We start from the raw sequence: 26,779 nt of genomic DNA on the forward strand, positions 1-26,779 counted from the left end.
GGAGCTCTGTAATGTTCCATTTAGTGAGTGAGAATTCTTTTCTCTAGCCCTTTGCCCTGATATAGCCCCAGGGCCAGAAGGCAGCCATAACCATATGGTGACACTCCCACCAGTGGATTGTTAGCATCATCTCCCTAATCTTCAACTTTATTAGGAGCAAGGGTGAATTTCCATCGCAGTGGCGAGAAAGCACAATCGTCCCTATACTGAAACTCGGTAAGCAGCCCCTAGAGGTGGACAGCTATGACCCAACTGGTATCACAAATATTTTCTGTGAGTTGCTCGACTGCATGGTGAGGAAGCGGCTGTGTTGGCTCGTTGAGTCTTCTGACTCCATCCCATTGCCATTCTACTGTTGATAATTTGGTGTGCCTAGGATCTACCATCTGGACAGTTTTGACCGATGTAAGAAGCTCATTGCTGTCTCCTTTGAACTGCAAAGGGCTTATGACATCACATGGCGACACCACATCCCTGCTACCTTATACGAGTGGGATCTTTGGAGCTCGCTTCCGATTTCTGTCCAGAACTTCTTTTTGCAACATACTTTCCAGGTTCGAGTTGGTGCTTCCCACAGTACCCTCCATATCCAAGAGAATGGGGTTCCACAGGACTCTGTATTAAGTGTCCCTCTCTGTTTCATTATAGACATTAATCGTAATTGTTCGTGAAATACGTGAAAGTTGCGCAGTCAGTGTTGCACAACTAGTGAAGTTAAATTAATCAGAACTGCCTGTTTGAATTGGTCATATTTCGAGTGGGTTACCGCGGATCATGTTGAGGGCTGAACTGTGAGGTGTTCTTTGTTTTAAATACAGTGATGTTTAATTTAATTTGAATGTCTTTTCACTGTAATCATTTTATTTAAGCATTTGCCAAAACATTTTAGTGGGGTTAGTGTAATTTAATCAGAGTGCCTTTTCATTGTAATTATTTCAGTTAAGCATTTGTAAACCCTCTGAATGTGTAGAGTGTAATTTTGATCATAGTGGCTTTTCACTGCAATCATTTTAGTTAGGTATCTGTAAAGCATTTTAGTGGGGGTGTTAGTTGACCCACCTAGAGATTTTCTGTGGTAAATTCTGGCGAAACAAGAATCTACTTTTGCACTGTAATTGTAACGGACAACCTTTTAAACCAAGTTTGACATCTCAGATTTGGCTGCTTAGCTATTTGAAATAGTGGAGTTCACGTTAGTAAGAGCTGCGTGATTCGTTACTTATCGCTATTGTTTTACTGTAAAACATGTTAGAAGTACGTGACTGAATTTTCTTCCTTTTCAAAATAGTGTTTAATGACTGTTCCAGCTCAATAATTATTACAAATAACAGCAAATTAATTTTGTGGGCGCTTAAAACTTATTGGTTTTCTCATTTCTGTAATTAGAGTGCTATCCTAGTTGTTAAGTGCTTTGTTGCTATTATCATATTCGCTGCTGTTTGGGTAGATGTTTGTTTTCTTTATTATTTTATGTTTGGCTCTTAAATGAAAATATAATGGAATACGTGCTACCCTTTGTAAGCTAGTGCACTGTTATTAGTTTTTGAAGGTTAGTTCTTAGTCTCTTGTAGTTCACGTTCTATGGCACCTAAGCAATCCGGCAGCATACCCGTTGATGGCAAGCTCACATTGCGCATCCTGTCTGTTGGGTTATCTCGCTTGTCGTGGGGATGGATTGTATCTGTATAACCTATCCTGCTTCTGAACTTATGTCACCAACAGACCTGTCGCGTTTCTTGTTTTGCTACTGTTTATTGTTACCACATTTGCTGGAACCATTTAAGATATTATATTTAAAAGCCAATTCAAAAATTTTGTAAATGTTAAGGCTTCGAATACTTGGCTCACTTCAGATGCCTGTTAATATTTTGCAGATTGCTTAATTTATTAATTGTTTAAAAGATATTTTGGTGACATCGATTGCTCATCTCATTTCCTCGTTAATATTTGGATAGATGTTTAATGTCGCACTTGTTTTTAAAAGCAATTCTACTGACTTCATAAGGTTGTTACGTTTGATTTAAATAAAGGATTATGCATGTTTTCAAGTATAAAGGCTACTTACTTCCTCATGGCCCAGCCCTACCGCTCAACAGCGTATGAAGCTGCTTTAGGATAACTACAACAAGTGCAAGTGGTTTTGCTGCCTCAGAATCATCAGCTGGGTTTCAGAACGCGCTACCCTTCTGGAGCCTGTTCCATCTTGATTACGGGAGTCTGACATACGGTTCAACTTTAGCCCCAGCACTGCAGTCAGTGGACACTGTGGGGTTGGACTTGGAACAGGAGCCTTTCGAACCAGCTCCGTGAACAGCCCATTCGTGGACGCTGGGTCTCTCTAGTACAGATCAGGCACCAGCAAAAGCTACTGAACTCTGCTGTACATATTCACAGCTCTCCTAAGCGTCCAAACTACTGTGTCCTTTTTCCTAATAGGGAGCTCCACCTCCCACAACAGAGACGCAGAACTGGAGTCACAATTGCAGTTCGACTACAGTGTCTCTGCTCTGAACTCCAACTTCCCCAGTGTCGCCTTTTGTAAGGGAGCAATTGCGTATGTACCCATGCCATGTACCCTGACCTTAGCTCGTCTCGATTTATCCGCTGGACCGAAAGATTCAGGTTATCCTACAGTGTTTCGCCCCTTGCTCCTGGCTGTCCTCGATGCATTTCCAGGTGCAGAAGAGGTATGCTGTGAAGGCTCGACAGTCGATGGATGAACCGGTTTTGCATACGCACATGTAAGGTACAGTGAACTATGCTTCTTGCTGAATGGATGTATTGTCTTCATTGCTGAATTGGTGGCCATCAAACGAGTCCTTACCCATGCTTGTCCCTGAACAGCCTTCAGGCTACAGACCAGTGTTATCCTTATCCCCACTAGTGATGATTATTCAGGATCTTCTTTCTGACCTTCATCACGCTGGACACTCAGTTGTCTTTTCTGGACCTCTGGACATTTTGGGATCTCAGAGAACGAACATGCCAACCACTTGGTAGCGTTGGTTACCAGGATGCCAATTTTGGAAATGCAGGTCCCAGAACTGGCCCTGTGGTAGACTCTACGCTATCAATTGTTGAATGTCTGCAGCTCAGAATGGTTGACTCCGGTTTCCCCAAACAGGGGCAAAAAGGAGACCACGACCATGTGGCAGTCTACACTTTATGCTTCTCACAAGGACTCTGTCAGTTAGGCATTGGTCATACTTGGCTTTTCGACAGACACGTTCGACGTGAGGACCCACTTTACTGTCGATGTAGTGCCCGCCTAACGGTGGTCCACATCCTACTAGACCGCCCAAATTTGATTGCTTTGCGACGATCTCTTAACCTTCCTGACATGTTACCTCTGGTGGTAGTGGGCGACGCCAGAGCAGCTGACCTAGCTCTATGTTCACTCACTAAAGTGGCTTCTACTCGTGTCTCTGAGAAGGGGCACTTCAGCCTCATTAACCAGCTGAGGAGTCATCCCTCGCCTGCTCTGGCCCAGGGTCCTCATGGTCGCCCTTGTTCTGCAGTCTGGTCTGGTTCCGTACTGCCATTTTTTTCTCCTTGTGCTTTTATGATTGTCGCTTTTAATATTTTACCTTTCCTAAAATTTTACCACCTTGCCTGTGTTGCTCGTTTTCTTGTTCTAACAGAGGGTGAAGTGGTGCTGGTGGGAAGCAGACGGTGCATTTCCCACCACATACCATGCTCCAGGGAACTCCAACTGCTTTTTGGGCAAAGCAGCTTGCCCACCTTAACCCCTTTCACTCCCTTCCTACTTCTCTTTGATTTTATCTCTGTCTTCTTGTATTTTGCTTACAATTGGGCTTCCCAGGATTTGCTTTTTGTATCCCTCTTCTGAGGATTATTCCTGGTTCGATACATATAGGATGAAGGGACTAATGACCTCGCAGTTTAGTCCCTTTAACTCCAACAACCAGCCAGCCAACCAACCAACCAACAAGGAATGTCATACTTCTTGCACATTCATAACGTTTTAGTGGTACCGATGGTTGCTCTCTAAGACCAGTGGTTTTTCTGGTAATTGTTTCCTAGTGAAATTCAATCGAACATAGGTGAAGGACACCATCGGTTTGATTGTATACACCTTCTGATTAGTGCGTTAACAAAAAAAATATTTAAAAACCACTTGTTTCGGGAAGATATTTCAGATAATGCACATTTCTTATACAAGAACGACGTACTCCTTGTTCATTCATAACGTTTTATCGGTACCAACGGTTCCTGGGTACAGTTTGCTAGTTGAACTTTAATCAAACGTATGTGATGGGTAATATCGGTTTGATTCTGTACACCTTTTGTTTTGTAACTAAAATTTAATTTGACCGCTCTGGTAAATGACTGTACAACACCTCTAACGAAGACTGCATGTGCTCCTTAATAGTTGTGGAGTAGAATTCATAATTTTCTTGAAGGACACTAGGTGGCTATATTTTAAAAGTGTTCATTGCTCCTTCCATTGCGTCGTGTAACAACGCACCGCAGCTGAAAAAAACCATATTTGTAGTCAAACTGCTGTTCAGTAGAAAGGAAGGAAGCTTAAATGCACGTCAGTGATGAAGTCATTTTCTTCTAACCCATATTTCAGAAGGTCTGACTCATGTACTGCCTACCATAAGTAAAAGTCTGTCACTGCAACGTTACAAGATACACACTAGCCTATGGTGGATAATATCCATTTATAAAAGCGAAAATATATGTTTATTACACGCACTCTATTTTATTCTTTTAAAGCGCCACGAATGCTCTGAACTCAATACGATCACAATTTTTTTTCTTTCTACGGATAAAAACTGTTTTTAAGATATTTGAGTGTAATTTTTACTTTCTGTTTTTCTTATTTTCATTTACATCTTTAGGCACACTGACGTGTGCACGCAAATGTTTCCAGGCATTCTTGCGTTTGGCTCATACGTGTGTAGCTTAAATTCCCTTTGGCTTGCACCATTACAGATTTCTTGCTGTAAAACACAACAAATTTTTCCATCACTAATGTTTGGGTTCTCTTTGCTAAATAGGTCACTCTGCAAAGCGAACTGAAGTATTCTCACGTGTGGGATACTCACTCACTGCACATCAATCCATAAATTGCTGCATAGCATAGCAATTACTCATTGACAGCACTTTTGGTTTACAAGACTCCTCGCACACTACCGCAGTAGCAATATTTATTTAATGTGTACTGTGTGTGAATAAACCACCGGCTGTTTGTAGTCTGATGCTTCTATGAGTATAATTATTCTCGTAATTTCCTTATTATCCTTGACTTCCAGTTCTGTGGAGATGTAGCTATGAGGGTTTCTTAATTTTTTTTCCTGGTATTGTTCACAACATCGCAGAAATTGATGTTGTATCGCTCACCTAACTATAATTCCTCTTGGATCAAAACCCGCGTCAGTGTTACTGAGAAATTTTAAATCCATTCTGACCAATATGAATCGAAGCTTAAAGACTTGGGTGGTGGCTATTTAGGGATGCTGCTTGAATGATAAACGTCAATTTATCTTAGTCACGTCGGATGAATGAACGACGAATTTAAATAAAAATATCTTTATTTACTTTTTGACAAAAAGACACAAACGAGAGTACTATGTGCCATCTTAAAATGTAAAGCTTCCCGCACCTCTTATGAACTTTAACATCACTATTCCTTTCACATGCAGCAGAGCGATGTTAGTTTCATGCAAGCTATGTTATGCAGGAACCTCAGCCCTTAGTGCGCCAACAGCGCAATCAGCATTGTTGACGAAACAGAGCTCGTATTATTAGCTCAGATTAATGATTTCACTGTTCTGTAATGTTATACCCTCCCAACATAAAGAGGGGCACCACCACACAATAATAAATGCATGGGGTGCTAGAAATATGGTAGTTTCTGGTTAGGTTTTACCGTGATAGTTATCGATATGGAATGAAACAAGTTTCCCGTTACCTGTCACTGTTTATTTATACCCATAACGCGTTTAGAAGTTTTCTGTCTCAATAAGGCTGATTTACGTGTGTTAGTACGACATGTGTGTTGTGTGAAGATTTTGGGATAACCTATGGCACTGTCCAGTGCAGGAACAAACTAGATAAACCATACGAAACTATATAAAATTGACAGAAAAGGATTTCTACAGCACTTGAGATATTTATTCCAACGTTTGTACTCATCACCTCAACCAAAAGGCTACACAGTCCTTTAAAACTTCTTGTGAAATAACTGTGCTGTTTTGCTACATATTCTTTACACTTCAAGGTAATGTTTCTGTTTTGCTATATGTCCTTTGCATCTACTTCTTTCCAGACATCATGTTTGTTTTCCAAATGAGACAGTTCATGTGTGATGTATTACGACAAAAAAAAAAGCCTGTGACACAGGAGGTATTCTATTTTAGTTGCTTTACTTTTACATTTATATTTCTTAGTTTTTGGTCAGAAACCTTTCCAAAATCATGTACTGAAATATTGTTTCTGTTTCTCCACTAGAAAGTGGAACAGGTGACCCTGAAGTCTTAACACAACATATACTCGTGCTAACAGATGTAAATCCACTGATGACAGAGGTTTAAGTCTTCGAAACGCGTTGTGGGTATAAGTATAAACCGTGAACAATTTTAATAAATTTTTGGAATATGTTCTTGTAACATACGTGGTGTGATTAAGACTGAATTTTATAAACAAAAAATTATAAGTAAACCGTTACTGATAACAGTAAAAGGGGAACAATATGTTACGTGATTCATTCGTCTCTTCTTGATAAAAAACTTTATAATGATAAATGAATGTGGGTCTCAAATTGTCGTGGTAGGAGGGCTCAGTACACAGTGATCCAGACGTCCGTTCCATCCAGGCCAGCCATCAAATAAATTGCGACCCCGGGTATTTGGTTCAGTTCGGATTATTTTCCCGGAGACATTCAGTCTGTAGGCGATTGATTTGGCCGATGGCTACCCAGTACCACAGGAGCGGTGACGTGAGAGGGGGAATGTCTCCTCTCTTTCACCGCAGAGGCCAGCGTGCGTGGGTCTAGGGCCGATCAACAGCTACGATACGATGAAAACCAAGAATAAAGAATCTTTACGAATGTAAATGACACAAATTAATTAATTCTCTGCAGTGTCGAGATATTATGTTTGCGGCAGGATGTGCGGAATGAAACGTGTACCTGCACAATTGTCTTTCCTGCACACAACTGTCTGAAGGTTGGGGCGAGGGCGCAAGCGATCGACGATTGTCGCCGGCTTCTCCATGAAATAGTATGGAAAATATAAACATGTTTTACACTGTTTTTTATTTTTTATTTCTTAATTTTACAAATTTTCTTCCGTAAAACGAACGAAACCATCTACGTGCCAGTCCTCATTCAGTGAATTTTAACTAACATTTATTGTAATCTATTTATTTCCTATCAATCGAATTTATGCAATCACAGTCGCGTAGTTAAGAATTAACGGGCACCCTACGAATAAATTTTGGGGAGCCATGTTTACTAATAGTGGCGTCCTCAGAACCAGGACAAATCAGGAGCAACCTGGATGAATGGCAACCCTAGTTCCAGGGAAGACTACCTCGTTAGCTTGCTGCACGGGAAGAGGCGAGGGGAAACTAAGATTGGCCTATAAAGCACAGAGAAAGTTCGTCAGCCTAGTGAAGGCAGCTTCTTTAGGAAGAGAACACCCTAAGTTGCAGTTCCCTGTACACCTTGAATAGTGGTTTGGCTAGAGGCTATTAACCTCTACTATTAAAAAACAGAAATTAACCTCTTACAAACTTCAATATATAACTAGCTGGACGGATAAGCATTACGTCGACCATAACATGGAAAGATACAGGAAAAAAGGATATGGAATATAGATAGCATTAAGATACTGTTATTAATGAACGAATAGTGACTATAAGACAACACTGCGTACTTGACAGTAGCGGACTGCATGCACCAGAAAAACGAAATGAAGAGAAACCACATTTAGCAAAATGAAGCCAAAAAAAAGGTTCAATAATGCAACTTGGAGATTTTAAAGCAAAACTATGAATCCGAGTTATAACTAATGTAAATAACACCCGAAGGGACAATAATTAAGACAATTCCCAATTTTTAATAACCTGAAAACTACTTTCTTAAAAATGAATCTGCACAGGTCCACATGGTCAGCTCAAGGTAAAAGGTCATTAATTGATTATAGAATAATAAACAAAAAAAAAACATCATGAAGCGATACAGGAGTGTATCGAGGTGGCAACGTCTGTTTACTGTTATAATTAATGGGGATTATAAAATGAAAGCGATTAAGAATATGGAATGAACAATTAGGAAAAGTAATAAAAAAGGAAGCTTATCTAACGTAATCTAAAAAGAGCAACTGCTAAACGAGAATGTAGAAAAGCATACAGGATAAGTTTGGACATATATAAGTAACCTAGAAAATGACTTTTGTGGAGAACAAGCAATTGCCTATAAAGCAATCAAACTTTAAAACAGAAAGATACATTAAACATTAGCACAATCGGCGAAAAACAATGTGTACAACATTGTAAAAGGTTGTACTATGACCAAAACTTATTGGAACAAGCACAAATGTGCAAAGCTGGGAAAGGGGTAGAGGTGATAACATTATCAGCATTAGAAAAAGCTTTAAAAACGACGAGGAATAGAAAGACAGTGGGTATAGATGGTATTAACAGCGAATTATTATCCATATAGGATACGGTAGCCGATGTGCAGTGGCCAACTTCCCTCCACAACATTGAACGAGTTCATTCGTTTGTTTGGAAGGGGAGACTGACAATGTTTGCCCCCTTTCGACCAGTCGGCGACAACAGAATGGAGCAGCACGCCTTACTGTCTTTCTCAAACGATTTTACAGAAACTGTTTCGTAAAAAATTTCCTTTCTGCGTTACTTATAGCCTTATATGTCAGTTTCATTATGATGTGCCCATCATTTAGTTAGTGGTCATGGTTATTGTAATATTTGCATCGAAGTAAGACACCGAGAGAAATTCGAAAAAATTTGCTATGAAAAATAAAGGTTGCTATAATTTTGGGTTTGATATATGTTGCTGTGTATGAAATTTAGCTAACATATTAAATTTTTCTTTAGACTTGGGAAGAATTCTGTATCTGTCCCCAATCTCGAGAAAATTGATCCGATGTAGCACATTTATTTGCGATCGCGCGCGACAACGATAAACGGTTTGAGATATCGAAATTAAATTTTGGCAAATGATAGCATGCAAAGAGGGAAGTATTTTTCTGTATGGCTATTATGCAAAACTTCATTATTTATCATGTTATTCCACTATCTACGGAGTTTTTCGATGCAACACTGTAATTTTTAAGGGCCATCGATACCTGGTGAAACGAGCAGTGCTATGGGCTTTGGAACAATGTGGGCGAAGACATCATATGTTTATTTTTGTACCGAAGATGCGCTTTCTCGTGAACTAGTGGCCTTACTTTACAGCAGGTCCTCACTTAATAAACAACTGTTGCAGAACCCTCTCGCAATTCTGTCTGCACAACATGTTAGTGACGCTATGTAAAATCTACAATGCTGCGGCGAAAAGAAGCCAATTTTAACATGGTAACAAGAGAAATGTGTAGGATTTGTTCAAAATTCGTCACTGATGACGCTTCTCTGAAAGTTACAAACGATTAACAAGTAAGGCGAAAATAAATCGCTGCTTTTGTTGCATTTTCGGCGGAGTTTTTTTCAGATGCTAACCAAAGAAGAGGTGATAGACCTTTCTGAATGGCCACTATGCAAGTGGTCGCATGGAGGGGCTCCACTTAACGTTTACAAAAATAAGAGTGTAGACTTCAGTTTAGAGTGGCACTTCTCCTCCAGCGCTCGGCATTTCCCCTACAGTGCCTGTCCGTAACCCCTTGCACTTCCACTCTCCCCACGCATCCCCTGCCGACTGCGCATCTTTCAGCCTCGTTATTCTGTTTGGACTTTACTCAGTTGTTAAGAAAGAGATCGAAAATACTCCAATAATTACAGGGAAATAAGGGGTTTAATAGCTGGATATAAAGGATGTACAAAAATTGTAAATCTAAGGTTAATATCAACAGCTGAAACAATATCAACATAGTGGGTTTAGAGTTGGATGAACAATAATGGTTAATATACTCAGTTCGTAGGTATTGAGAAATAAAAGAAGCGAATTTAATAATGAGACATATTTATTTTATCGACTGCGTCAAGCCGTCTAACAGATTAAATGGGACAGATCTGTGGTAATTGTTATGAGAAAATGTTCTCCATGATACCTGATAACCATAAAAAGTTTCTAAAAATGAAACTAATTTTGTAATAAAAACAGGGAACAAGATAAGGAAGAATAGCATTTAATTATGGAAGGAGTTGAATAGGTTGTAGTCTTCCCCGAATTTTATCCAATTCAGATGTAAATGGAATGGTTCAAAAGGGGAATGAGGAAACAAACATTAAAGGACCATTATACTAAGATATTAACGACTGCCGATGGCCACAATATATTAGCCTCTTCAGAAGAAGAATTGCAAATAAATAAATAAAATAAACAGGTCGTTTTCACTGGTGCTACCAGAAGCGGTGAAAACAGGTAGTAGTTGAAAGAAACAGTTCCGGCAACGAAGGAAGCAGCCGATGCTGGCTTCCCCTGGCCGCTCCTCTCCACTCGGCTGCCCTGATGCAGGGACATGAGACGCTTCATGCCATTCAACCACGTGCGAATCGTCAATTTATCGCGGACAAGCTGTGCGCTTTCTTTTGTCTTTCCCGGCGACGTCAGTGGTTTTGCTTGGCTGCTTAGTGGTTCAAAGGCATCAGTGGTTTAACAGGCTGTTATTCCTCAATACTTCGTGCTAAAATCCTTGTGTGCATGTGTAGTGCGACGAAAAAAATTAGTGAAAGAAGGAGCCTTAGTGCTGAGTGAGTGGCACAAGAACTGCTTACAAAATCGCACATAAGTTAAAGTGCATTTAAAAATTTTATTTCTTGTCCAAGAACTTGATGATGTTTAATTAATATGCCGTTAGGTTCATAATCTGTGTTAATTTAAGTGTACTCAACGACGAACATGGGTGCACGAATGGCAAAACATCATTTTTTCGGATGAATCCAGGTTCTGTTTACAGCATCATGATTGTTGCATCCGTGTTTGTCGATATCGCGGTGAACGCACATTGGAAGCGTGTATTCGTCATCGCCAAATTGGCGTAACACCCGGCGTAATGGTATGGGGTGCCATTGGTTACACGTCTTGGTCATCTCTTGTTCGCATTGGCGGCACTTTGAACAGTGGACGTTACATTTCAGATGTGTTACGACCCGTGGCTCTACCATTCATTCGATCCCTGCGAAACCCTAAATTTCAGCAGGATAATGCACGACCGCATGTTGCAGGTCCTGTACGGGCCTTTCTGGATACAGAAAATGTTCGACTGCTGCCCTGGCCAGCACATCCTCCAGATCTCTCAGCAATTGAAAAAGCCTGGTCAATGGTGGCCGAGCAACTGGCTCGTCACAATACGCCAGTCACTACTCTTGATGACCTGTGGTATCGTGCTGAAGCTGCATGGGCAGCTGTACCTGTACACGCCATCCAAGCTCTGTTTGACTCAATGCCCAGGCGTATCCAGGCCGTTATTACCGCCAGAGGTGGTTGTTCTGGGTACTGATTTCTCAGGATCTATGCACCCAAATTGCGTGAAAATGTAATCACGAGTCAGTTCTAGTATAATATATTTGTCCAACGAATACCCGTTTATCATCTGCATTTCTTCTTGGTGTAGCAATTTTAATGGCCAGTAGAGTATTAAGTGCTTTCTAGTTTATCGTCAGATATGCCATTTGGTGCTGGGTGCATCAAATGTAAACAGAGACGGTTGGCAACTCCATTTGTCTCTTCTGTCTCTCTTCCTGTCCTGATTTTAAAACGACAGACGTCTGCTATGCAAGCAACCCGATCGCAGGAACGCTGGTTTGAAAATACATTTTTTTCTGAGTTTTTTTCCTAACTAGGCGAGTCTTTGCGCCGTTTAAAAAAGTCCATTCGATCAGTCAGCAAGCGAGTAAAGAACATGCCAGAAGCGAGCTGAGACGTGTAGCTGGACACGGTACGTACCTGGAGGAAGCGGATGAGCTTGCAGGCCGCGTTGCCGGCGTTCCAGGCGACGGTCATGCGCCACACGATGTCGGTCAGCACGCTGATCAGCCCCACCGACAGATCTGCACACCAGACACGGCACATGCGTCAGCAGGGCGCGCCACGCACCAACACAAAACTACACAATAGACTGCATGCTGCGAACACTGCAGTGTGGCAGTACGGCCGCGAGCCTAAACGAATATTTGGGCCTCTGCAGCGCACATTGAGCACGATACCGAAAAAATGGCCGTAAACGAAAAAAAATGGGGAGTTAATCAGCTTCATTTCAAAGCTTGGCTAGAGTAATGTTGGGACTATTGAATTCCACTCTTAGAGGCGGCCAGCTATTTCTTCCGATGTTATTGTTTGGCGAAATCAAACAGAAATTTTTATAAATTGAAGCTATTCAAGAGGGCATGTACTTAATTACGAACAGTTATTTTATTATTTAGCCATTCATTAACAACTGGTTTTGGTTAACTAACGTCTTACTGGAATGCAAGGAAAGAAACTAAAATGCGAACGAAAAGAAGATACCTCTTCTCTAGATTCCACGTCTTTCCGCCTTGTTTTTCATACCATCATTAAGCATCTATCATTATCTTCGCGAATCAGCCTAGAAGTCCAGCTACTAGCAGCAATTCCGGTTTTAAGACATTTTTAAGCAAGAGGTACAAAATGCCGTTATTACCAATGAGGAAATGGAATTGAAAATTTTACGGAAATACGTATACACCTATAATCATACAATTGATATTTCTACAACATTGCTAATAATCTATTACAAAATAAAAATTACTAAATATAAAAATGTATGTTACAGATATTAAAAACATAAAAATTCATTCTTAAGAAAATAATTATATAATTTCATATCCAGGACTTTTCCCTCCATACATTTAAGTTTGTTAAATTGTATATTACCATTACGTATTTCTTCTTTGCTGAAACCATCTCAGAGGAAAGTGAAAACTTTGTTGTCTGAAACTGTTGCCCTCTTGGTAGCTGCTGCTAAGAATTACTAGGAATCACACGCTGACTATGACGAACAGTGTACAAATGACAATGAGAAATAACATGAAGAAGGAAATAAAGATGATGAACAAGAAGCACAAAAAGATGATTTTATAAAAATTCTATTTTCGTTACTAATAGATATTTTCTATAACAAGGACTGTAGTAGAGGTGGTTTTGTAACAATACTTAACATAAAAATTATAAAAGTTCACCGAAAACATTTTTTATCCACTTCATTAATTTTTTTCAGATTATTTTCCCCATACTGGATCCGCCACTTTCAATTTGTCACTTTTGATAGTAAAAATAGTTATCCGAATGGTGTGAGACCCCATTACACCCATTTTTGCTGTATTTGAGCATACTTTACAATTTTGACCAGGTTTCCAGGATTCTGACTCACTGTGCGAAGGGGGGAGGGGTGTAAAGAAAAAACCGCCATCTCACTCTCGCAGAGCAGGGAGCTTTCACCCTAGATCCGTATTTTGCGAAAGCAGAACTGACACTTAGTTCAAAATAAGAAAAAGTAAGTTACGCATAGCACAAAGCAGAGTGGTTAAACAGAGTATTCGGTAATGGCTACCGGAGCTGACTGTTGAGGTTTATAATGCCGTAAATGATATGATACCGGTCCGACATCTACTGGTTCCTTACGCAATCATAGTCAAAAACACGCCTACCTTCTCCAAAATACCTTGTTAAAATGCCCGCACCATAAAATTACAGGACAACAAAGCTGCGTTCACAGCTTCTACATCTCGTTACATTGAAACAAATACCTTCTAAATTTTTGTCCGGTTCGTTGAAAAGTCTTCTCGGGCAGCGAAGCTAGTAAATCGCTCATTGACAGTATCTGAGATTGGTACATACAAGTTTCAGATTACAGTACCGTGTTATATTTGGTACTGTACACACACGTTCTTCTCGACCTTGGTCGTTGTCTTCAGCAAACGGTACAGAATTTGTGGATCCACATTGAAGCAAAACAGTTTGTTGTATCCTACTTTCATCGACGCTTCGCATTCATAGTAGGTTTTTTAATTCTGAAAACGACATGAAATGCAGAATGAGGTAGAGTCAAACTGATTTAAATTTCGATTTTCCTTGTTACTGATTAAATCCTGAAGTATTTCAATATATTTCCCTTCACAATATTCTAATCGTTACAAAGTGCATTTCATAACAAGAATTTACATCTGCAGCATGTTCGCTTGTTTCGACTGTGAAATTTCAAATTTACGAATTTACCGCACCAATAAGACAAATAACCAAAGATTAAGCGAAATAAATGTGTTAGGTAATTACTTTTCAACTCAGTCAACTACAGAAACGTGATGAACAAAGTTAACCGTTAGCGTGTTCCATCCGTAATGGAATGGTAATCGATTATTCGAAAATTATACCGGTGTGTTATTTATATGTGAGTTACTAGAAGCAATAATATGGCTAAGATGTACTTTCTTTCGATGTTCTGTTGTGTGGTTTCTATCAAGGTTCCCGATATAGGGCCCAATGGTAAAATTTTGTGGTACGACTGCCCTCTGTCAAATCTCGAAGTTTTTCAATACCTTGTTAAAAAAAATTAACGCTGACCTCACTCAGTAATGAGAAGTAACTAAATCATTTTGTAGCAGTTTCATTTATTGAAAACACAACTTTCACCCTCTCACGTGTTGCTGAGAACACTTGAGGAATGATACGAGAGATGTTAACAGTGATGGACAAATTTGTCGTAGCAGCAGTGCAGATTAGCTTGCGAAACGTATTTCATTAGACATTATTTTTAGGAGTATCGTAAAAGTTGATGAGCAATATGACACAATTACTTTCCTATGATGCTAAATGGAGATCTTAACGGCAGCACTACGTCGATAGAACACCAGAACTGGAATTTTAATTCCGCACAGCCCTCTAGTGGTACTCCCACTTCCCTTAGAAACTCTTTCTCCGCAGGAATCAAATTATTGAGAGACATAGAATGGCGACCCTTCGTCAGGATTTCTTGGAACGTGATATCTTCCAATCCACTATTCTTGGCGCACTAAGGGCAACTTCTTTAATACAAGAAAGTGTCATTCCACTTTCACGAGGATCCTTTCATCTTCCGGTAAGAGATTCATAACGTAATCTCTGACATTCTGTTTCTCTGTCGGTCAGATCAAATACTTTATATTCGTTTTATTATATGATGAGACACTCACTACGAACCAGTTTCCGTAATTGAGTTCGGTAAAGTAGCACTGGAAACAATGGTGGTCGGTTCGAATTTTAGTCGTGTCAATTACTTTCTACTCCAGTATTTTGCCAACAAGTGGTGGAATGTTGATAAAATTCATTATCATTGAATTTGCACCTAATCCCCGGCCGTATGTCATGGAGTGATGGTATGTGAAACTGTTGGTGGTCATCTATTCGTCAGTTGGGGATGATGTGTTGGGTGGCTGCGTTGGCGCACTATTCGAGAAAAGAAGGCTACGTATGGACTCCGGCTTTCGGCCTCTCTCTTCTCTCATCATCATACAACACGAACCTGATGCCACACATATACATGTTCGAGTCACATCAATGTGACAGTCTGTCAAAAACTTGAGTAACCATCTTTTGCTGAATGAGAGTCATTGAGTTTCTGGAAGGTACCGGCAGGGATGAGGAGTCACGCCGATTCCAGTGCCGTGGTCAGTTCCGCCAGGTTTCTCGCTCGACGATCCGTGATGTCAACAGCGTGATAGAGGTGGTTCCACAGAACCTTGATTTGGTTCAAATCCGGGGAATCTGATAGCCAGGAGAGTACAGTAAACTCATCCTGGTTCTCTTCGAAACACTTACGAATATTATGAGCTGTGTCACATTGCATTGTTCAGCTGGTAGATGCCATCGTCCTAAGGAAAAAAAAAAAAAAAACCAAAACCGCATGCAGTGGTGGACATGGCCCTCCGGGGAGGGTACGTACCTGTGTTGATCCGTTGTGCCAGCGAACGCCAAGAAAACATTCCCCAGGCCATAACGCAGCCTCCTCTTGCCCGTGTGACGATTGTTGCAGGGCCCGACACACCACTGACTATCTGTCCGATGGGGCATAAATGATAATTCCTCAGAAAAGACCACCTGTCAGCTCTCAGTGGAGGTCCAGTCGTGGATCTGGTGTTTTAATTCCAGCCTTCGTCACCGGTGAACTACAGTCAGACACCTGCTATGGACTCAATTATTCAAAAACAGTCTTAATCGATTTTATTATTATTATTATTATTATACCACCAACCGGTTTCAAACCGACGTAGGGGTCATCTTCTGGGCGGTTACACTGTGAAATTGTAAGTATCCGTCAGAAAGATTCCATTATACAACAGCTAAAATTACGTAAATTTAAAATATGTTACCCATTGGTCGACTGCTGGTGGTGTCACTCCTGTCTACATAACGGCAGGAAACTATGCGAGACTAGCCCTTCGTATGGGCTTAAATAGCGTACTGAGATCACGTTAATAGACGGCAACACCCCCGGCGGCGATCAACGGCATTTAATACAGTTTATTATATGTAATTACTAGTCACCTTGGTTTAACATAAATTTAATTGACAGTAAATAACAGAAAATAGAACTATTCCATTTAAAAAGAGTTACAGTTATAGTGTTAAATATAAAATATATAAAAAATGTTCCGTAGTCAACTCGTAAAATTCATAAAAGTATATTACATTATGTGCCATAATGTAAACTAAAACAATTTGCGACACACAAAAACAGGTGTCGTCTTGTATTATAATATATCTATTCGTACATTTACGCAGAAAACATTGGGCCAATTTACTAAAACGGCTAATATGGAAGGACTACAATGGGTACTACAAACGTGTCTTAACTTTTATCCTATCTTTAGACTTTTTAGGTTATCCTTGATTGTCGATATTTCCATAACCTGAAATAAGTGCCGGCCAGAGTGGCCGTGCGGTTCTGGGCGCTACAGTCTGGAGCCGAGTGACCGCTACGGTCGCAGGTTCGAATCCTGCCTCGGGCATAGATGTGTCTGATGTCCTTAGGTTAGTTAGGTTTAATTAGTTCTAAGTTCTAGGCGACTGATGACCTCAGAAGTTAAGTCGCATAGTGCTCAGAGCCATTTGAACCATTTGAAATAAGTGACAACTTCTCTGTGGATGAAGAGCCATGACATACCGCTACCACGGCAACGGACGCCGTGGCCAGGGCAAAGATAACACCATACGAACACACCAGCTGCTACCATGACGACGGCGTCCTCGCTACAAAGACTAGAGAGCGCCAGATATACGTTTTATAATCCATAACCCTCAGACTTCAAGAAGAATATAATAATTCCAATCCCAAAGAAAGCAGGTGTTGACAGACGTGAAAATTACCGAACTATCAGTTTAATAATTCACAGCTGCAAAATACTAACACGAATTCTTTACAGACGAATGGAAAAACTAGTAGAAGCCGACCTCGGGGAAGATCAGTTTGGATTCCGTAGAAACACTGGAACACGTGAGGCAATACTGACCTTACGACTTATCTTAGAAGAAATATTAAGGAAAGGCAAACCTACGTTTCTAGCATTTGTAGATTTAGAGAAAGCTTTTGACAATGTTGACTGGAATACTCTCTTTCAAATTCTAAAGGTGGCAGGAGTAAAATACAGGGAGCGAAAGGCTATTTACAATTTGTACAGAAACCAGATGGCAGTTATAAGAATCGAGGGACATGAAAGGGAAGCAGCGGTTGGGAAGGGAGTAAGACAGGGTTGTAGCATCTCCCCGATGTTGTTCAATCTGTATATTGAGCAAGCAGTAAAGGAAACAAAAGAAAAATTCGGAGTACGAATTAAAATCCATTGAGAAGAAATAAAAACTTTGAGGTTCGCTGATGACATTGTAATTCTGTCAGAGACAGCAAAGGACTTGGAAGAGCAGTTGAATGGAATGACAGTGTCTTGAAAGGAGGATACAAGATGAACATCAACAAAAGCAAAACAAGGATAATGGAATGTAATCTAATTAAGTCGGGTGATGCTGAGGGAATTAGATTAGGAAATGAGACACTTAAAGTAGTAAAGGAGTTTTGCTATTTGGGGAGCAAAATAACTGATGATGGTCGAAGTAGAGAGGATATAAAATGTAGACTGGCAATGGCAAGGAAATCGTTTCTGAAGAAGAGAAATTTGTTAACATCGAGTATAGATTTAAGTGTCAGGAAGTCGTTTCTGAAAGTATTTGTATGGAGTGTAGCCATGTATGGAAGTGAAACATGGACGATAAATAGTTTGGACAAGAAGAGAATAGAAGCTTTCGAAATGTGGTGCTACAGAAGAATGCTGAAGATTAGATGGGTAGATCACGTAACTAATGAGGAAGTATTGAATAGGATTGGGGAGATGAGAAGTTTGTGGCACAACTTGACAAGAAGAAGGGATCGGTTGGTAGGACATGTTCTGAGGCATCAAGGGATCACGAATTTAGTATTGGAGGGCAGCGTGGAGGGTAAAAATCGTAGAGGGAGACCAAGAGATGAATACACTAAGCAGATTCAGAAGGATGTAGGTTGCAGTAGGTACTGGGAGATGAAAAAGCTTGCACATGATAGAGTAGCATGGAGAGCTGCATCAAACCAGTCTCAGGACTGAAGACCACAACAACAACAATCCATGGCAACGGCGTCCTCCCCACAAGGAGTAGAGGGCGTTGTAGTCCTTCCATATTAGCCGTTTTAGTTAATTGACTCAAATGTTTTGTACGTAAATATACGAATAGATATATTATAATACAAGACGACACCTGTTTTTGTGTGTCACAAATTGTTTTACTATATATTATGGCACATAATGTAATATACTTTTACGGATTTTACGATCTGACTACGGAACATTAGTTATTATTTTATAATTAACACTATAATTGTAACTCTTTTTAAATGGAATGGTTCTATTTTCTGTTATTTACTGTCAATTAAATTTATATTAAACCAAGGTGACTAATAATTACATATAATAAACTGTATTAAATGCCGTTGAAACCGGTTGGTGGTATAATAATAATAATAAATGCGATTAACACTGTTTTTGAATAATTGATTAATCATACTAATCGGTGCTTCATCTCCACGACCATGTTGTCCAAAAAACCTGCTATGGCGGACCGTACGCAGCGACGTTCGTTGAATGGCCGCTGATGAGACATTGTTGGTAGTCTCTTGGTTCACTTGAGTGGTCAGTTGTTCAACAGTTGCACATCTATTAGCCTGCACACAACTCCATCGTTCATGCCTGTCATCTATGGCCCTTGGTGCACCACAGTTGCTGCGCCGCCAGTTTTGGATAGCGCCATTTTGCCGTGCACGGTACACATTGACCTGGGAGTAACGTGAATAGCTTACAAACCTAGCCGTCTCAGAAATACTTCCATCATTGGCCCTTTTGGGCGTCAGATGAATCACTCTGTTTACCCGGTACGACAATGACTGCATTGCTTCCACGTCCCACGAAACCCCTGATGTATCTTCCACTGCTAGTGCTGGCACCTAACGTCTGTGAGTGGTTATTGCATGCTGAAGTTGAACATAGATAGTGGTTACATTAATGTGTAATCCTACAGGCCTTCTTGGCCGTTGTCATTAATAATAAAAACCTAGGCGTTAAGCCGTGTCATTTTCCTTTCAAACTTTACAGTGTTCTTCCATCCAGCGACACCAGTGGCCTGCTGAAGAAGATTTCAGCATAGGGATCGAAACGTCGAGGAGTGAAATAGTTTGATGACGAACATGACGCGACCAAACGGTTCAGGATAGTTTATCATAATTATAGCAACATTCATTTCAGTCACACAAATACACTTAACACAACTCCAACATACCGCGAGGAAAGGGCCTATTGATTACAGAGGAATAATATCCTTTCCTATTACATGGATGAAGTATCCTTCGCGATCATCCAGCCAACAATGGCGTATGACTCTTTCTTTCTTGCTTGCTTCACTTTTTACGAGAAGACAGAAAATTAAAATTATAAAGTATGTTCTTGTATGATCTAGAGAAATAAGTTCCCCACTGAAAAAGAGAGAAGTGAATTAAATTCGAAGTTAATTTATTTGTCCGTAATACTATACTCAGGTGAGTGGTCGGTTCATTCACACGGCATCATAAATGGGGACACCAAAGCAGAAGAGAGGTGAATCACTGATTTCTGAGGGTTTAGCGAGAGGATAAATTCATCACGCGTGTCTGTCGCCAACACGTTCGCCTGTCACGTTCAGAGCTGCTCAAGTGGAGTAAACGACTCAAAACGGACATATGTCACAGCGGGACAACCGCGCGATCCCACGCACAAAAACACACATTCGCACACACACACACACACACACACACACACACACACACACACACACACACATAACCACCACATTACAACCAACAACAGAAAGAACAGCAGCAGTACTGAACAAATTTCGTACCTTGAATTCCACGTCTACTCACGTCAGAACGACAAAATAAAATCATGGCTGTGTCTTAATTTAAAATTTAGAAATACCACAAGCAAAGAGACGTAATTTTATTTCGTAACTAGACATTGATCTGTTCAAGTCAGTGTGAGATGGTAGCTGCATAATGCACACACCAAAATTATCTACAGAGAATAAGAAAAGGAAAAACAGAAGTCCTTACCCACATCTAAACCCTGCGGAAAAAGTACGTAACGAATTCGTACATTTTCTTTTCTTATCTGGTACTTAGGACAATTAATACCAGGCAAAGGTGTAGAAACTAAAAGAGTCAAATGAAGGGCGAAAAAACAACCAAATACTCTGGGATTTTTACTAAGAACACCATTGGATACAAGTATGGTTACCTGTGAAGCATATACACTGTTGGGTACGACTTTGGTTCATATGACGAGAAGGGGACATTCCCCTGCTGCTGAGCTGGTTGTTTTGTCTTGGTAAACGCTCCTGATGTACTCGGTCTTAAGTGAAACTTCTGACGTTTGGCGATTTTGTGGCAAACTGAACAGTAGAAGTAGTCGATTCAGAAAGAATGATTGGCTCCCATGAGGCAGTAGGCTGGTCCTTTGCTATATGCAGTACAATAAATATGTGATTAACCACTCGTTAACTATAATTACCTTTTATATATTCATATGACATGCCAGTCATTCGTGAAATGTGAAACACTCATGTGACTGGGGACAGTTATTCGGGCTAAATCTTGTCCATACCGACACCTTCATCACTCACTTCATGGAGACTGGGCTCTTTGACTCTTGCTGGTGGTTATGTACCTTCATTCGGCCCTCTATTATTGTTTTAGATCGCATATACGTTATTCTGTGTACGTCACTTTAATGGACCTGCATTCTTGTCTCATTAATTAAGTTGATGCTAGTGAAATGGACCAATAATTAAAGCGATATTTATTACACGCAAAGTCCGGATAGGAATAACCTTATGTATTCCTCGATAGCACGCATAGGAGGGGGGAGGGGGGGGGGCAAGAAGGTAACGCCATCCATGTTCGATTGGTTAGTTGCTTCATTAAATCGTTTCCTAATTGTGAATCTTTCTCTATTCAAGGTACACAGATGGACGTCAGGTATATCGATATTTTGGTGTGTCATATGGAACTGACTGGAAATGATGTTATGCAGTGTGCGGTGCATTTGAACAGAAATAACGTTCATTAATGACAATCCAAATTTATTGTACAAGAATGAGTATTCTTTTTCTCGGAGAGAGGACAAGAACATGTTAGTCAAACATATGAAACATCGGTTTCTGTCACAACCAACAGCAGAGGAGTCAGGGGCGAGGCAGGAGTTAAAGAGAGTTCCTTACTATCTAGAAAATGAACGACACCAGTTATCAGTAGCTTAGGAGTATAGGACACGTGGTGGGCTGAAGGTCAGAGGTTACGTTGTCTTCGCGGTATGGCTCTGAGCACTATGGGACTGAACATCTGTGGTCATCAGTCCCCTAGAACTTAGAACTACTTAAACCTAACTAACCTCAGGATATCACACACATCCATGCCCGAGGCAGGATTCGTACCTGCGACCGCAGCAGTCGCGCGATTCCGGACTGAGCGCCTAGAACCGCTCGGCCACCGTGGCCGGCTGTCTTCGCGGTATAAAGGGTGGCACAAAAAGGTGCGGCCAAACTTTCAGGAAACATTCCTCTCACACAAAGAGAGAAAATATGTTATGTGGACATGTGTCCAGAAATGCTTACATTCCATGTTAGAGCTCAGTTTATTACTTCTCTTCAAATCACATTAATCATTGACTGGAAACACACAGCAACAGAACGTGCCAGCATGACTTCAAACACTTTGTTACAGGAAATGTCCAAAATGTCCTCCGTTAGCGAGGATACATGCATCCACCCTCCGTCGCACGGAATCCCTGATGCGCTGATGCAGCCCTGGAGAATGGCGTATTGTATCACAGCCGTCCACAATACGAGCACGAAGAGTCTCTACATTTGGTACCGGGGTTGCGTGGACAAGAGCTTTCAAATGCCCCCATAAATGAAAGTCAAGAGGGTTGAGGTCAGGAGAGCGTGGAGTTCATGGAATTGGTCCGCCTCTACCAATCCATCGGTCACCGAATCTGTTGTTGAGAAGCGTACGAACACTTCGACTGAAATGTGCAGGCACTCCATCGTGCATGAACCACATGTTGTGTCGTACTTGTAAAGGCACATGTTCTAGCAGCACAGGTAGAGTATCACGTATGAAATCATGGTGGTGAATCGAGGAAGTACAGTACATACTGACGAAATTAAAATGAGCTCTAACATGGAACTGAAGCGTTTCCGGACACATGTCCACATAACATCTTTTCTTTATTTGTGTGTGAGGAATGTTTCCTGAAAGTTTGGCCGTACCTTTTTGTAACGCCCTGTATATATCAATGCGGTAATCGCACACATTCGGATGACGCTATTCTGTGAAGACGCTTTGAGACCTGCCAGATGGATCCATTTCAAGACTGTGAGCCGCATTTGACCTACTAGCACAGTGACAGTGCTCATTTCGCTTGACATGGAGTGTTTTGCTTGTTTATTCACGCCTACACAGCCCGTTTAATTCCCACTCTGTCCTATAAATGTGTGTGACAGAGTTGACACAAGGCCGAGATTACTTCAAAGGTGCTTCCAGTATGTCCAGAGTATCTAGAGCAAATGATTCGTCACCATTTTTTTTATACTTTCGCTTTCGCGCCCATATTATCTACGCGTGTAGGTATTAATTGGATTCGTTGTTTCAGATATACAAAATGAATAACGGCGTTTGTCAGTAGCGGCGAACTATAAAGCACTTAGGGAGGATGGAGGAGGTTGGGAGGGGAGGGGGTCGGAGGTTTGGAGAAGTGGTCAGCTGTTGAACAGTCAAAGGTTGATCAGCAATATTGCAAAGATAACTTCTCTAAAATAAAATACTGGAAAATCTACGGCTCATAACTCTGCACACAGACTATTGAAGAATAAAATCAAACCTGCAATAAGATCACTCATAATACCTTAGCGTTTTGAGCAGAAGCACGAAATTACGCGAAATTTTTCTTTTTTTTTTTTTTTTAAAAAAAAAGAGGGGGTCACGAATCATTTACTCTAAATTCTCTGGACATACTGGAAGCATCTTTGAAGTACTCTCAATCGTGTGTCATCTCAGTCACACACATTTATAGAACAGAGTGAGAATTAAGCAGATTGTGTAGGCGTGAATAAACAAACAAAACAACTCCATTTTCCAGGCGCTACATGTAGGTACGGCGGAGTGATACCTCACTTGAAATGAACACTGTCACTGTGCTCGCAGGCCAAATGCGCCCCACAGTCATGAAACTGATCTGTCTGACTCGTTTCAAAGCGTCTTAACGGAACAGCGTCTTCTGAATGTGTACGATTACCGCATTGGGTGTACATTATAATCTGTTTCATATATGAATTATCTCTCCGTTTCTCCACTGCAGCTTACTTTTATATGCCGTTGTATGCACAGCCCTTGATGAAAGGTGACAGAGGTCAAGACAGAAAGATTTTGCGAGTCTGCTGGCAATGGGAACTGCTGGAGCAGAAATCAGTTAAGATACCACTATGATGCTATGCCAGTGCAGTGGAACTATTTTTAGGAAATTCATTCCTGTATCTCCCTTGTTCCCTCTCGTTGCTTGTGTCAAGAACCAATCTCATATTTTTGAAAACATTTTGCGAAAAACAGCGATCGGTTTTCACAATTTCATCTTTGAGTAGTTGACAGCATCTGGAGTTTCTATAGTTCGTGCTCAATGGCTCCGTCTCCACACATCAGTTCTGGAGTACGATCTGAAGATGATCCGCCGTTGGACTGCAATCGGTAACTAATAAACGTGATTTGTGCGATCAAGACTGTTTTTCTAAGTACAAGTAAGAAATAAATGTTTAATACGTTTGGTTAACAGTTCCTTCTGATTTACACACACTCACTGACATTCACTCACACACACACACACACACACACACACACACATATATATATATATATATATATATATATATATATATATATATATATATATAGTGTTTCAAAAATGACCGGTATATTTGAAACGGCAATAAAAACTAAACGAGCAGCGATAGAAATACACCGTTTGTTGCAATATGCTTGGGACAACAGTACATTTTCAGGCAGACAAACTTTCGAAATTACAGTAGTTACAATTTTCAACAACAGATGGCGCTGCGGTCTTGGAAACTCTGTAGTACGATATTTTCCACATATCCACCATGCGTAGCAATAATATGGCGTAGTCTCTGAATGAAATTACCCGAAACCTTTGACAACGTGTCTGGCGGAATGGCTTCACATGCAGATGAGATGTACTGCTTCAGCTGTTCAATTGTTTCTGGATTCTGGCGGTACACCTGGTCTTTCAAGTGTCCCCACAGAAAGAAGTCACAGGTGTTCATGTCTGGCGAATAGGTAGGCCAATCCACGCCGCCTCCTGTATGTTTCGGATAGCCCAAAGCAATCACACGATCATCGAAATATTCATTCAGGAAATTAAAGACGTCGGCCGTGCGATGTGGCCGGGCACCATCTTGCGTAAACCACGAGGTGTTCGCAGTGTCGTCTAAGGCAGTTTGTACCGCCACAAATTCACGAAGAATGTCCAGATAGCGTGATGCAGTAATCGTTTCGGATCTGAAAAATGGGCCAATGATTCCTTTGGAAGAAATGGCGGCCCAGACCAGTACTTTTTGAGGATGCAGGGACGATGGGACTGCAACATGGGGCTTTTCGGTTCCCCATATGCGCCAGTTCTGTTTATTGACGAAGCCGTCCAGGTAAAAATAAGCTTCGTCAGTAAACCAAATGCTGCCCACATGCATATCGCCATCATCAATCCTGTGCACTATATCGTTAGCGAATGTCTCTCGTGCAGCAATGGTAGAGGCGCTGAGGGGTTGCCGCATTTGAATTTTGTATGGATAGAGGTGTAAACTCTGGCGCATGAGACGATACGTGGACGTTGGCGTCATTTGGACCGCAGCTGCAACACGGCGAACGGAAACCCGAGGCCGCTGTTGGATCACCTGCTGCACTAGCTGCGCGTTGCCCTCTGTGGTTGCCGTACGCGGTCGCCCTACCTTTCCAGCACGTTCATCCGTCACGTTCCCAGTCCGTTGAAATTTTTCAAACAGATCCTTTATTGTATCGCTTTTCGGTCCTTTGGTTACATTAAACCTCCGTTGAAAACTTCGTCTTGTTGCAACAACACTGTGTTCTAGGCGGTGGAATTCCAACACCAGAAAAATCCTCTGTTCTAAGGAATAAACCATGTTGTCTACAGCACACTTGCATGTTGTGAACAGCACACGCTTACAGCAGAAAGACGACGTACAGAATGGCGCACCCACAGACTGCGTTGTCTTCTATATCTTTCACATCACTTGCAGCGCCATCTGTTGTTGAAAATTGTAACTACTGTAATTTCTAAAGTTTGTCCGCCTGAAAATGTACTGTTGTCCCAAGCATATTGCAACAAACGGTGTATTTCTATCGCTGCTCGTTTAGTTTTTATTTACGTTTCAAATATACCGGTCATTTTTGAAACACCCTGTATATAGTGTGTGGCCTGATAGAGGGTAAGTCACGGAAGACATAACACCCCTTTTATTTCGTAAACGGTTACACATGTCGAAACGCGGTTTTCAGCAAATGTTAGAGCGTCGAGAGGCACGTATGTTTTTCTTTGGTTAATACTTTTAGCGCTGGTACGTTTACTAACCACGCTAATGTAAGTTTACATGACATGCATTATTGGGTAACCCTAAAATCCACCCTGGCTTGTCAGGTTCAACATCAACGAGGGTGACCCGTAAACGTATGGTGCGGCGTAATAGGAAATTACACTGCGGGATCTTACTTCATCTCAGACGTTCTAAAAGCACATTTGTACGCACACTTCCTGACGAACATTCTGCCGGTTCTTCTAGAGGAGGTACCACTGGATATTCGATTGTGTATGTGGATGCAACATGAAGGTTGCCCAGCTTACTCGTCCCGTTTTGCAACGCAAATAACTGAAAGAGAAGTTTCCTGGACGTTGGACAGGACGAAATTCTGTTTTTAAATACCCTGCGACGTCCCCC

The 26,779-nt window shown here is 41.0% G+C and overlaps 1 protein-coding gene across 1 annotated transcript in view; it reads right to left on the minus strand.

Annotated features, from left to right (window-relative positions):
• The window catches only part of LOC126457755 (cardioacceleratory peptide receptor-like), a 338,155-nt gene that overhangs the window by 130,422 nt on the left and 180,954 nt on the right, over window positions 1-26,779 (minus strand). Inside the window, exon 2 of the mRNA XM_050094311.1 lies at window positions 12,104-12,207. Coding sequence (XP_049950268.1) covers window positions 12,104-12,207 — 104 coding nt within the window. The remainder of the gene's footprint in view (window positions 1-12,103; window positions 12,208-26,779) is intronic.

Source organism: Schistocerca serialis, chromosome 2 (genome assembly GCF_023864345.2).
Source record: "Schistocerca serialis cubense isolate TAMUIC-IGC-003099 chromosome 2, iqSchSeri2.2, whole genome shotgun sequence".
NCBI classification, from domain to species: domain Eukaryota; kingdom Metazoa; phylum Arthropoda; class Insecta; order Orthoptera; family Acrididae; genus Schistocerca; species Schistocerca serialis.